The following is a 14,413-nucleotide window of genomic DNA, read 5'->3' as shown; positions in this document are numbered from 1 at the left end:
CGCCGAGCTAGTGGCCCGACCCGGTGGGCTGAGGGGCGGGGCCGCGCGGCGCGGAAACGCGGGGCCCCGAGGCCGGCCCGGAGCGGGGGGGAGGGGGAAAGGGCGGGGAGCCGCGGGCTTCCCGGGAACTCCCCACCCCATCCCCGCCCACTGCCGAACGTGGGGTTCGCGGGGGGGGGGGGGAACCCGCCCCAGCTGGCCCAGATCCGATTTCAGGTGTGCGGCCCAACCGGAAGCCGGCGGGAGCAGGTTTCCCCGCCCGGCGGGCGTGAAGGGCAGCCAAGAGCAAGGTACATTCTTACACGGGCTCGAGCTCCGCAGCTGCCCCCGACCGGGCTGCTGACGGAAGGGATCGGCTGACCCAGCTCGCCCGTGCCGCGAACCACTCCCTGAGCTGTCAAGAGCCATGGTCCTAGGGGCTGGGTGACCCGAGGCAGCAGTCAGCCCCGAACCAGCCCCGGGTGTGGCCTACGATAAATAAGAAGGAGGCCTACGGTAAATAAGGAAGAGCTCTGGTGCGCCCGGCTCAGCTGGAGGACTGCCAGTTACTCTGGGAGGTGGGCAGAGCATCCGAGAGTGCAGCCAAAGGCACGTGTTGAATGAACGGAAGACACTGCCCAACCAGCCCTGTCCGACTTTAGGGTTATATCATCCTGTTATAATATGAAAGTACTGTTGTTTCTAAGCAGGAGATCATTAGAAGGAAACACGGGCTGTATTTATGGCTCCCGTCCCACAGTGTGCAGATGGTCAGAGAACATCAAGAACCCGAGAATGACTGGACAGAAAATGTTTGAAAAAAAAAAAAAAAGAACCCAAAAACACATTTTAAAACATATTCAGGGGCTGGAGCGGTAATACAGCGGAGAAGCGTATTGCCAACCCGAGTTCGGCATCCCATATGGTCTCCCCAAGCACCGCCAGGAGTAATTCCTGAGTGCAGAGGCAGGAGTAACCCCGGAGCATCGCTGTGTGACCCAAAAAGAAAAAAAAAAACACTTCAGAGACGGGTGCGGTAGTACAGCGGGTAAGGCGTTTGCCCACCAGGAGTGATCCCGGAGCTCAGAGCCAGGAGGAAGCCCTGAGTAGTACACAGCCTGGTGTGGCCCAAAAACTAAAGGAGGGAGGGGGAGAGAGGGAAAGAGGCAGAGGAACAATCTCACTACTAATTAAACATTGGGGAACGTAAAACAGCCAGGATGTCCTATTTCATACATGCTTGACATAAGTTGTAAAAAGCAAAGCCGGGCAAGCACCGTTTATTCCTCTGATCAGGCCTGTCTACCCTCCCTCCCTGGGTAGGTCAAAAGATCTACCGTTTTGGAGCTGCTCCTGCTGCTGGTGGCCAGCCAGGAGTTCCAGACCAGCACTGTCCCCCTGGACTTTAGTACTGCTGGAGCCACCAGTTCTGCCGCTGGTCCTGGGACTGCCCAGAACGGCTTGACAGCTTGTTCTTTGCTCCTGCCAGGAACCTTTTCTCCCACGCGGCGGCAGCAGCTCTTCTCGGGTGCTATTTTTGGGCTTTGTCCTGTCTGACGCTAAGGAACTCTGCTGTTAATTGCCCTCTTGCCTTGTCCACTTAATCCCTGGGAGACTGTCTTACGGACCCTGTGCAACCATTTCTTGCTGTTTCCCCGGAGGGACTGAGTAAGAGTGCTAAGCTTCACCATTAAGCACAGTTTCTCTTGTCAAAAGTCTGCACTACTGATGAAATTGCAGCAAAACAGATACACTCTTTGGAGGCACTGAATATTGGTTTTAGAGATCCTAACAAAAGTTTACATATTTCCCCAAAATTCTCTTCCAGTATTTGTATGACCTTCAAAAGACAGTTGAGAGTCGGGGAGACAGCGCAGGTGAGATGGCATGGCGTGCATGTGCCAGGCCACTGCACCTCTAGGTAGAGGGTTAGTGGCTCCCCAGCACACACCTAACACAGACCACACAACCCCTAGGCCCACCCATCTAGAAAAGAGCCACCAGCAGCCACCAGGCCTCTTCCCCTTAAGCACTGCTGTTTGTGCAGTCTATATTTTTTCCCCAGAGGGAAATAATAGTTTTACAGCAAAATTGGAAAAACAACTAGAAATAAGGAATAGATTAAGCAGACCTATCTGCCTAATAGAATAATAAGCAGGCAAAATATTTGAATTTAATAGAAAAGTATATAGAAATGAGAGCAGTTATCATATAAAGTAGAAATATTCTGCAGCTGCACTGTAGCACTATCCTGTTGTTCATCGATTTGCTCGAGCGGACATAGTAACGCCTCCATTGTGAGACTTGTTATTACTGTTTTTGGCATATCGAATACATCACGGGTACTGATGTGCAGGCGAGATACTCTCAGTAGCTTCCAGGCTCTCCGAGAGGGATTTTTTTCACTAAGGGAATAAAATTCACAAAGATTTCTTTGCAAACACCCACCAATACAGCGCCCCAACCCTGACCCCCCAACCAACACCACCAAAAAATAATGCTCAGAAATCACTGGGCGTTAATATCAGTGATTTCTGCAGCTGGAATAACGTAAATAATTATAAGAAATCGATAATTGGAAGGGCCAGAGCTATAGTATAGCAGCCATGACCAACCCGGGTTTGACCCGCCCTCCCCCAACCCCATATAGTCCCTGAGCACAATAGCACAATGCCAGGAGTAAGCCCTGAGCAATGACAGGTGTGGATCCAAAACAACATTTCTTCTGTGTGTTGGGGTGGGGGGGAGTGGGTCGGAAATCCACACCCAGCAGTGTTCAGGGCTCATTCCTGGCTCTGTGTTCAGGAATCAATCCTGATGGGGCTTATGGGACCATATGAACTGCCAGGGATCAAACCCAGGTCAGCCTTGTGCAAGATAAGCACCCTGCCGGGGCTGGAGCGATAGCATAGCGGGTAAGGCGTTTGCCTTGCACTCGGCCAACCCAAGTTCAAATCCCAGCATCCCATATGTTACCCTGAGCACTGCCAGGAGTAATTCCTGAGTGCAGAGCCAGGAATAACCCCTGTGCATCGCCAGGTGTGACCCAAAAACTTAAAAAAAAATAAATAAATAAATAAATAAAAAAAAAGATAAGCACCCTGCCTGCTATGCTATCTCTCTGGCCCCAAATTAAAATTCCTTTAAGGACTTAGAACTGACTAAAATCTGATACTATTTTTACTTTATTTGAATTTATTAACTAGATTTTAATTCACTTTAGTTTGCTGTGCTGTTCTCTTAAGTTTTATTTTTTTTTCCCTTTCTGATTTTGGGGTCACACCCAGCTGTGCTCTGGCTTACTTTTGGCTCTGCGCTCAGGGATCTCCCTGGCAGGTTCAGAGGACTATATAAGGGTGCTGGGGATCAAACCCGGTTCAGACACATGCAAGGCAAGCACTTTACCTGCTGTACATACTAAACTGCAGCTCCACCTTGTTTCACTTTTTCTCAAAGCATAGCGAACTTTTTTGTGTGGTGCCAAGGAATGAACAAAGGGTTTCACATATCTCCAGCGGCTGCAAGTTTACTTTTTTTTTTTGCTTTTTGGGTCACACCCGGCGATGCTCAGGGATTACTCCTGGCTCTGTACTCAGGAATCACTCCTGGCGGTGCTCAGGGGACCATATGGGATGCTGGGAATTGAACCCAGGTCGGCCGCGTGCAAGGCAAACGCCCTACCCACTGTGCTATCGCTCCAGCCCCCTGCAAGTTTACATTTTAAAGGATCAAATCCTGGGCCTTACACCTGGAAGGACCACAGCCCCTTAAATACTTTTGGTGAGTATGGTCATTATAGGAGGGTACATGTCAAACAGTCTGAAAGTGATTCTGTTTATGCCAGAGGTAGCCAGGAATGCTTAGGTTTGTCAGATCAGTTCACGGAGAACATACTTGAAAAAACCCAATTTGGATTAAAAAATTTAAGGAAATGGGGAACCGAGACTAATATTTGATATAGTAAGACTTATAGACTAATACTACTGATATACAATGGATTGACAGCAGAGGAAGATTTTAATTAAGGTCTTTACACATTTAGCGGGCTGGAGTGATAGCACAGCGATTGGGCGTTCGCCTTTCATGGGCCGATCCGAGTTTGATTCCTCCGCCCCTCTCGGAGAGCCCGGCAAGCTACCAAGAGTATCAAGCCCGCGCGGCAGAGCCTGGCAAGCTACCCGTGCATATTGGATATGTCAAAAACAGTAACAATAAGTCTCTCAATGAGAGACGTTACTGGTGTCCGCTCAAACAAATCAATGAGCAACAGGATGACAGTGACACATTTAGCATACAATGATAGGATAATCCTATTAAGCTGGATGGCAATTAGTAAATGAAAATATGTAATTGGAAAACACTCAGGACTAAAAATTGACATATATAAAAACCATTTCAATAAAAATGCTAAAGGCCTTAAGTTTTAGGGAAACAGCTTTCAAACTAACTTGGGGATTCTGGTTCTTTTAAACAACATATTTCTGGAGCCAGAGAGATAAGTACAGGGGGTAAGGCGCTTGCCTGGCACACACACAGCCAACCTGGGTTGGATCCTCAGCAACCCATATGGTCCCCCAAGCTCACCAGAAGTGATCCCTGAGCAAAGAGCCTGAGTAAATCATGAGCACGGCCCAGTGTGGTCAAAAAAACAAATATGACACTTCTGAAACTCTCGTTAATGTTTCTTTGCTTTCATATAAGAGACTATTTACGGCAATTTTTTTTTCTTGCACATGGTCCCCCAAGCACTTCCAGGACTGATCCCTGAGCACAGAATCATGTGTAAGCTTTGAGATGGGAGGGAACCTAGGGACAATGGTGCTGGGAAATGTACACTGGTGGAGGGATGAACGTTGGAATCTGTATGACTGAAATCTAATCATGAACAGCTTAGTAAGGGTCCATCTCACAGTGATTCTTCAATTAAAAAGTCACTGTATCACTGTCATCCCGTTGCTCATCCATTTGCTCAAGCGGGCACCAGTAACATCTCCATTGTGAGACTTGTTACTGTTTTTGGCATATGGAATACGCCATGGGTAGCTTGCCAGGTTCTGCCGTGTGGGCGAGATAACTCTTGGTAGCTTGCTGAGCTCTCCAAGAGGGGCGAAGGACAATAAAAGAGTAAAAAAAAAAAAAAAAAAAAAAAAAGCTTTGAGTTGTATAGCAGGTAGTTGTATCAAAACCAAAAAAAATTAGTAGCTAAATAAAATAAGTGCTAAGTCAATGAATTCTCTGTGAATAACAACCCATTTTATGTTTGCATTGGAAATACCAATTAGTAAACTATCTGGAGCAATGAACTTTCTTATCTGTACTGTCTATGCAATAAGCAAACATGCTACCAGGGAGATCACTTGAGGAAATTTACTTTCACTAAAGGTTAACTGCTTCATTGATTAATATCCATCAGTAAACACAAATGAAAATGACTTATGGTATTCAGTTTGCAAACTCCATTTTATTCAGTTTGTGTTTTCGTTTAGTTCAAAAATCTGGCACATACAGGCAGTTAAAAGTGGTTATCATTTCGATAATCACAAGCCTCTAGTAAATCCTCATGAAAACATTGTAAAAGGGAGACTAGAAGACATGGCAGTAATCTCTTTGAAAGCAATGGTTGCAAACATTCATGTTTCTAAGAAAATATAATTTTACATATATATGTATTTCAAACAAACCATACCTCTTACATAAATTCACATAATAGGAGTGTGCAATCATGTTTGAGGGTGGAAATGAAAATAATTATGACCTAAATTAGAGTCCTCTTGGATATGATGTAGAGCATAAAATAGAGATATTTTCCTCAATTTGCAGCTATTGGTCAAAAAGGGTTATGAGGTTGGTCAGTAAACTGCCATGACCAAGTTTAGTTGAAATATGCTAAGTATGGATTGTTTTTTATTTTAATTTTTTTGACAAAAGGTTTTTATAAAAAATATGGAATGCTTCGCAAATTTGTATGTCACCTTTCCGCAGGGACCATGCTAGTCTCTATTATCTCAATTTTAGTTTAGTCCAAATATTCTAGGTATGGATTATTTTTTATTTTTATTTTTTTGACAAAAGGTTTTTATTAAAAATATGGAATGCTTCGCAAATTTGCATGTCACCTTCCCGCAGGCACCATGCTAATCTTTATTATTCCAATTTTAGTGTAATGTCCTGCCAAAGTTAGCGCTAGGTACTAACTATAAAGTGTTCCGATTGTAGTTAATTTAAGAAACTGAGTGAGAACAGTCCTCAATTAGTTATTTTGTTGTTTTGAATGTCCAGAAGTGGGAGAGTTGGAAGAGATTGGACACACCCAGCAGTGCTTGAGAGTCACTCCCAGAGATGCCCTGGAATAGGTTGGTGCCGGGGATCGAACCTAGACCTCCTGCGTGTAAAACAAGCTCTCGGTCTGTTGAGTCCTCTCCAGCCCCATCCTCAGTACTTTGTTTTGTTTGGGGTCCACAACCAGCAGTGCTCAGGGCTTACTCCTAGCTCTGCACTCAGAGATCACTCTGGACAGGCTCAGCAGACTATATGGGATGCTGGGTTGGTCGCGTGCAAGACAAGCACCCTGTCCGCTGTACGAGCACTATACCACTCACCTCGATTTATAAATGAAGGCGTTTTTTAGGAACTGAGCTTTATGCTAAATTAATTTTGATGAGAGGGCCATTTGTTTCATTAACCCACTAGATTTTATTTTGTTTCAACATTCTAGTTCCAAAGAGCTTCAGTGCCACAGGGTTCTACAGGCACCATCCCACATAAATGTCACTAGGGGGCAGTACTCTAAGAGGCTCGCTGTGGTGTAGCCAATGCAGCATCTAAAACACATTTTTTTGTTGTTTTGTTGTGTTTGGGTGACATCTGGAGATACTCCTGACTTTGTACTTAGGAATTACTCCTGGCGGTGCTCAAGAGAACATATGGGATGCCGGGTATCAAACCCACGTTGGCTAACATCCTGCCTGCTGTATTATCACTCCGGTCCCAGAAATCAGATTTTTTAAGATCAGAATGTATCATTGCACACTTCTCCTCAGAAATCTTCTCAGCCTTTACAATCTGGACATTTTACACAAGAATTAGCGGAGTAATAACCTGCAACTAGGGTACTTAGTCATTACCTGTGACACAGGAGATTTAAAAGCTGAAGGGAAAAAATGGCCTCCTTTCCTCTCCTGATCTCGACTTCAGCTTTCTATGCATGCAACAGCCATGTGACTCTTCTTCCAAACACAAAGGAGTAGCAAGACAAATCAGTTTGAGGACTTTGACATTTTTCTGATTTAATTTTTTCTGAGAAGTTAAATTGCACATAATGGTTAACGACTGTTGGCTGAAACAGATAAAAATCTTGACAAGTAAAAAACTGATCAAAATGGGAAATACAATAATGGATTTTGGCCTGATAACCCTCATGCTGTTTTATAGCAAAACACTAAAATTCACATGCAACAGAGAAATTGGTGACTCAAGGACTTTTTCCTCCAGGCTTCCTGGGGAAAAAGAACCTGAGAATATGCTGTTTTCTTCTGTTTGCTTCCATAATGAATTCTTCTTGCCTTAGACTGACTTTCCCACACTTTTCCGGTCTTTTCCAATGAGAAATCATTCTATGGTTAGGAGAAAACCAGGTTAACTTACACGGACCATATTAGCTGTCTTTTGAACTCTTGTCTACAAGATGAGCCATCAATTCAATTTTACATTAAAACCACCTCCACTCCTAAAATGGCAGGTAGAATTGGAACTGGAGTTAGTTATCATTAATATACTCTTAATAAAATAAAGCTGTTCTGAAACCACAAGGGCTGGTAAGAAGAGCCTGTAAAAAAGCCACTGGGTTCTCTAGAAAATGGAGAGAGTATACAGAATGTGAGAATATACAGAACTCACACTCAAGTTATAAAAATAGACATGGTTCTCAGACAAAAAAAGCAAATGAGTACAAAAGAATTCTCCAAACATGAACTATTTTAGAAAGACAGATCCATAGAAAACAATGAAATGTCCTCTTCAGAGTGCCAGTCGTCTACTGGAAATGGCTGAACCGGGCGATGAACTAGACAGACCGGTCAGGGACCCAGATTTAGTCTGTCTAACTCCTCAGGTTGGCAGTGTACATTGGCGATCACAGGCAGGCTGCTTTGGAAAATGTGTGTACCATACATACTTAAATTCGATGGTTGTATCTCTGTGTAAAATGGCTGATGGTGCTTGGTGAATGAACGAGAAAACCCAAGTTACTAGATAATTGCTGGCAATTCACTTTTTTTTTTTTAAGCTACTACACTTAACAATGCCGCACATAAGGAAATATTCTAGGTTTGTTATTTTTTTTTTTTCACCCAGAATCAGCCCTGCCATTCACAACTCAGGCTCCATGCTCCCTGGTTTCTATCGTGCCCCAAAGAATCAGCCTAGACTCAAGGTAATGGGAAAAAGCAAAAACCAAAACACTCTGGCCTTGAAACAAGGAGGCACAGACCAGTTAACTCATGCTGGGTTTAAAAAAAAAAAAATCACAAATACTGAAATTAATGATCGGCCTCCCTTCTGAGTGCAAAGGAGACAACAAGAGAGAAACTAAGTCCTAAGGGAAAGAAAGAAAGTCAAGAAGATATGGATAGCAGCACCGTTCCACACCCGCCTGGATTCTTGAGGAGCTTTTTAAACTCCTCATTCCTTTCAAATACAAAGTTCATCAGTTAGAGTGTTTAAAAAGGCTCCAGTTAAAAGAGTCCCCAGAGAAAACTAGCAGTACATGAAATATGTCCTCTCGGGCTCAAGGACAAGTTGCAGAACCAGTTAAGACACCAGAGGCAGCCCAAGGTCTAACTTCATTGTGTTTTTGGCCAAGGATAGCACATGTGAGGCAGATGTTTTCCAGCCAGTCCAAGATAGTGCACCATCCACGACCAGTCCAGAAAGATGGCTGAGGAGCGGGCTTCCCCTTGATGCATTTGCAGCAGCAGCGAAGAAGCGGGAAAACGGGTTACCCGTGCCTTGTCTTCGAATACAAACACCGGGACCGCTGCAACCATCTAGGCCAAGTAATACTGTAACACGCAGCGGCGACGCCTCTGATTCCCAGTTTCCAGGTCCTAGCAGCCATGCGCCTAACCGGAGCTGAATGGCCCATTCCCGTTGCTTAAGGCCTTGGGTTTGTTATCCTCAGAGCAGAATGAAACACTGTGTTCCCACAACGAGGAACTGCAGAGGAAGCCAGGGTCTCCATTTGGACAGGGATTTTAAGGACCACATGTGCCAGGCACACAAACAGGACTGGCCTCTCGCTGTTACCCTTGGAGAAGCTTCTCTTTTGGCAGCATGAACTAGAAACTTCGTAGTGTTTCCTGGTTTCAGTCCTTTCCTGAGTCGAGCAGCCAGGGAGAGTCAAATTCCGAAAGTCTTTCACCTGACACTCAGTTTAATTCTCGCCGTGGTCCTCCTCCACCCAGGCTACGATTTTCCCTTCCCATCCAGGGATGGCATCGTCATCGTGGAAAACCTAGAGAAAAAGCCATGATGGGAAGAGAAGAGTAAGATACAGCATCTCATAAAAAGATCAAGGAAGGGAAAAATAAAAAACATGTTTCTTTGGCTTTGTCCCTACAGTTGTAGTAAGTTTTTTAAAAAAGTATATTTTGTGGGTGTGTATGCATTAATTTTATGTCTACAATCTATGGGATGGTTAAAGCATCCTAATACTTCTTTGCTCACAGAAATTTATATAAATTAATAAGTCAGTAATGACAGAGCACTTTTGGCCTTCTTAGAAGAAACAGAAGTATAAGCAACTGCAAAAAGAGAGACAGAGGAGGTCAAGTGTGACTCAAGTGCTACAAGACATGGCTTCCAGGTGCGAGGCCCTGGGCTATACGCCTGGCACCTCGTGCCTTGCCCCAGCACTGCTGGGAGTGGCCCCCACAACAACTGCAAATACCTAAATGAAAAAGGGGGAAATCAGGGTCTCAGGGCACTTTAAAGAAAGGGCAAGCATGACCAATCTTAATATGCTGGCATGCAATTCTTCTCATTCTTCCATTTCCTGTGCCACTAAGAAGACAGGGTTATTAAAACATTTTAGCTGAGAAGAATTTTTTTTTCTTTTTGGGTCACACCCAGCGATGCACAGGGGTTACTTCTGGCTCATGCACTCACGAATTACTCCTGGAAGTGCTCGGGGGAGCATACGGGATGTTGGGAATTGAACCCGAGTCGACCACGTGCAAGGCAAATGCCCTACCCGCTGTGCTATCACTCTAGCCTCCCCCCCGCCCCCCCTTCCCCGGGCCCGCAGGAGAAATCTTAACAAAACAAAATGGCTTTAGAGATTTTTTGTTTGTTTGCAGGCCACACCTGGTGGTACTAAGGGCTTACTCCTGAGTGCTCAGGGATCACTCTAGGAGGTGCTTGGGGGATCATAAATGGTGAATTGAACGTGGGTCAGTTTATGTGCAAAGTTAGTGCCCCGCCCAATGTACTATCACTCCAGCCCATGGCTTTGCAACATTTTGCATCTGTTACCATAAGGAACTTGCAGGACTAGTCCCCCAAAGACTTTTGTTGTGTTTTGTTTTGTTTGGGGCCCATATCCAGTGATGCTCAAGACTAGCTCCGTGCTCAGGGATCACTCCTGGAAGGCGAGGGGAGACAATACAGAACACCAAGGATTAAGCCTGGGTTGGCCACGTGCAAAGCAAAGGCCCTTCCCACTTTACTATCCGGTGCTCCAGCCCCTCAAATTTCTAGCAGAGGAACTATAAAGCAAAGTGGTCAAGAAGTTCAGAATAAGAAGATGATTTTTCAGAAGTTACTTGCTTTCATTATCTGGAGAATTTCCACCACAGTTCCACAGAGTCATCTCTGCTTTATGCTTCATATAAAAGAGAAAGTTTATCTGGCTACAAAGGCCTGGAGCGATGGTATAGTGGGTATGGCGCTTGCCTTTTAAGCAGCCGATCAGGGTTTGATTCTGGCACTCCATATTGTCCCCCAAGCCCTGCCAGGAGTGATCCCTGAAAACAGAGCCAAGGGGAAAGCCCTGAGTACTAATGGCTTTAGCCCTCTCAAAAAAAAAAGAGGAAAAAATTATGGCCTACGAATATGAACGAAACTTAAAAGCTAACTTTTGTTCAAACTGATGCTATTTTCCATAACAAAATAAAACTTGGGGGCTGGAGCGATAGCACAGTGGGTAGGGCATTTGCCTTGCACGCAGCCAACCCAGGTTCGATTTCCAGCATCCCATATGGTCCCCTGAGCACCGCCAGGAGTAATTCCTGAGTGCAAAAGCCAGGAGTAACCCCTGAGCATCGCCAGGTGTGACCCAAAAAGAAAAAAAAAACCTTTTCCCTTTTTTTTTCCCTTTTATTGGAGTGGTCATACCTAGTGTTGCTGGGGAGGAGGCAGTGAGCAAGGGTCATCTGAGGGGGGCAAGCAGGAGGCTACAGGATAGAACCCAGAGTTTCTCACATGGTAAATATGTGCTCCCCATCTGAGCTCCACCCTTGGCTCAGAAACCTGTCTTTTTCTATTTACTAGTTTGGAGACTATATCTGGAGGTGCCCAGGGGCAATATAGTGTGCCACGGTAGGACTCAGGGCTCCCATACACACACTTGCACTACAGGCCTCAGCACTGTCTCTATGGTCCCATGAGGTTTTGTTTGTTTTGCATTATCTGGGATTGAACCCAGGTCTCATGCATGCAAGGCCACATCCCCAGCCCACTCCGTGCTCCACCCCACACCTTTTTTTCTTTTTTTTTTTTTTAATTAAAATTTCTAACCCAGGAGGCTGGAGCGATAGCACAGCGGGTAGGGTGTTTGCCTTGCACTCGGCCGACCAGGATTTGATTCCCAGCATCCCATATGGTCCCCTAAGCACCGCCAGGAGTAATTCCTGAGTGCAGAGCTAGAAATAACCCCTAAGCATCGCTGGGTGTGACCCAAAAAGAAAAATTAAAAAAAATTCTAACCCTGGTGAAAACAGTTGACCCTGAACTAAAAACACCATCAACTTCTTGGGCCACTCCCTGACCTGAATCCCTGGGAAATCCCTCTAACCTGTTAGAGAACACAGGTACTTTCAGATAGCAATTCAGGGACCATCACCCACACTCCCCAGGGGGATCTGTACCTCCTCTTTGACAGTGCCAAACTCAGGATCCAGAGCTTTGAAGTGGTACCGGTGATTCCCTTCCCGGTCAATGGCTGCTTTGAAATCCTTCAAGGTCACCTCCCCCAATCTGTAACAGGAATAGCAAAGCCCTCAAATCGACTCTTTAGCAATAGGTTAGAGAGATAAGAAGTTACCCCAAAGCAGGCCCCTGGCAGCGACTAGGCAGATAGCGCATGGCCTTCGCAGCTCACTGCGCTGACAATCCAGCAAAACCTAAAACCACCTCTGAGGAAGCTGGTCACCCCACAGGGGAGGAAATGACCTTTCCTATGGGGTGATCTGGGGATTTAAAACACTTATATTGCAGCAGCAGTCGAATTACTTCTCGCTGGGTTCTGAGAGATAGCACAGAGAACAGGGCACTTCCCTTACGTGAGGCAGACCTGGGTTTAATCCCCCGCACCCCATACGGTGCCCATACAGGGAGATCCTGTCCCCTCTCTCAACAGTGATTCCCAAGTTTAAGAATCCTGCAAAGCTTCATTTCTTTGGGTCATGGTGAAACATAGGTCTAGTAAGTTCAAGGTCCTGAGTCCAATCCCCAGAACTGCCCATTCCTCCCCCTTAACTCTGCTGGGTACAGCCCTGATGGCCCTAAACACCACTGGAGGGTAGGGTGCTTCTCTTTTATTTAAAAATGTTTTCTTGTGGGGCCGGAGCGATAGCACAGTGGGTAGGGCGTTTGCCTTGCACGCGGCCGACCCGGGTTTGATCCCCGGCATCCCATATGGTCCCCCAAGCATTGCCAGGAGTAATTTCTGAGTGCAAAGCCATGAGTAACCCCTGAGCATCACTGAGTGTGACCCCAACAAAAAAAAAAAAAGCAAAAAAAAAATGTTTTCTTGAGGAGGGCGTGTATTAAGCAAGGGTTTGAAGGGTCTTTGTGTATGTTTGACTGGTTTGGGGGTCACACCTGGATGTGCTCAGGGTTTACTCCTGGCCCTGTGCTCAGGGAGCACTCCTGGAGAGCTCAGGGGACCCACCTGGAGTGCCAGAAATTGAACCTGGATTGGACAATTGCAAAGCAAGAGCGCCATTCGCTGTATCGTCACTCTGACATGGGTTTAAAGGTTTTTCACATGAAACCTCAAGAGGTCAGCTAAGTGAGGAAGAGAACAACTATCGAGGAGTAATGGGTCCGGCATTGTATAGGATCTATTTGGGGGCACTTAAATAAGACCTACTTGGGGGCTGGAGCAATAGCACAGTGGGTAGGGCGTTTGCCTTGCACACGGTCGACCCGGGTTCGATTCCCAGCAACCCATATGGTCCCCTGAGCACCACCAGGGGTGATTCCTGAGTGCAGAGCCAGGAGTAACCCCTGTGCATCGCTGGGTGTGACCCAAACAGCAAAAAAAAAAAAAAAAAAAGACCTACTTGGGTTTGCTTTTCAAACCCATGTCTCCTTCGAACACATACCTTGCTTGCTTGCTTTTTTTTCATTCTGGAGAAGCCCATGTCATACTTCTCTCTTTTTTTCCCCCTTGTATCTTTCTAAACAAATTTCAATAGAAACTATCTTGCTTTAAAAAAAAAGAAAAAGGACCTCAGACCAGGAAGATAGCTGGAAGCAGTGAGCACATGCCTTGCTGCTTTGCATATATACATGTAGCACACACCCCCTAGCTCACTCCCCAGTTTTGCCCTGGTAGCCTGCAGCATCCAGTACTGGGCTGAGTTTCTAGGGCAGGCCCAAACACTTTATAGAGATGCCTGTATAAAAAACAAACAAACAACTACCTCAGGGGCTGGAGAGATAGTACAGCGGGCAAGGCACTTGCCTTGCACACAGCTGACCCAGGTTCAATCTCCAGCACCACATACAGTTCTCTGAGCCTGGCAGGAGTGATTCCTGAGTGCGGAGTCAGGAGTAAGCCCTGAGTACTGCCAGTGCAGACCAAAAACAAACAAACCAAAAAGCACTCAGAAAGCACAACAATTTTAGCTAACCTGAGTCTATCTGTATAGTTACGGGCACAGGAAGACGACTCTTGTGGTGAACCTAGCAGAGGATGACTTGTCTCGTATGAAGTGGTTGGGTACAGTAAGGCTGCAACTCTAAGGTACTACCCGTGCCCCTCGTACACTGCACGGCTTTCTCAGCTCATCAGATGGGCAGTTCTGAAGGTTTCTGTCCCTTTTGAGAGGGATAAGATGGGGGACTGTGGGAACTACCGCCAGCTCTATGCTTGGGTGAGGGGAGGGGCCGTGTGCTCAGTGATGCTGTCAGGGAACTAAGTGGCACCAGA

General features: G+C 45.9%; 1 protein-coding gene, 1 non-coding gene and 1 pseudogene across 5 annotated transcripts in view; all 3 read right to left on the bottom strand.

Annotated features, from left to right (window-relative positions):
• Positions 1–5,420: 5,420 nt before the first annotated feature.
• The window catches only part of DIXDC1 (DIX domain containing 1), an 86,488-nt gene continuing 77,495 nt past the window's right edge, over positions 5,421–14,413 (bottom strand). For all 4 annotated transcript variants that reach the window (XM_055130337.1, XM_004604687.2, XM_055130338.1 and 1 more), the window contains 2 exons: positions 12,123–12,231; positions 5,421–9,490 (listed from right to left, as the gene is read on the bottom strand). In XM_055130337.1, coding sequence (XP_054986312.1) covers positions 9,410–9,490; positions 12,123–12,231 — 190 coding nt within the window. In that variant the 3' untranslated portion in view covers positions 5,421–9,409. The remainder of the gene's footprint in view (positions 9,491–12,122; positions 12,232–14,413) is intronic.
• On the bottom strand, positions 5,917–6,020 carry LOC129403897 (U6 spliceosomal RNA). The gene has a single exon (XR_008629545.1). It is a non-coding gene; the product is annotated as a U6 spliceosomal RNA (small nuclear RNA).
• Positions 6,061–6,159, bottom strand: LOC129403905 (U6 spliceosomal RNA; annotated as a pseudogene).

Source organism: Sorex araneus, chromosome 3, assembly GCF_027595985.1.
Source record: "Sorex araneus isolate mSorAra2 chromosome 3, mSorAra2.pri, whole genome shotgun sequence".
In the NCBI taxonomy this organism is placed as follows: domain Eukaryota; kingdom Metazoa; phylum Chordata; class Mammalia; order Eulipotyphla; family Soricidae; genus Sorex; species Sorex araneus.
Note: the sequence above shows the minus strand (reverse complement) of the source record. Positions and strands in the feature narration are given on the sequence as shown.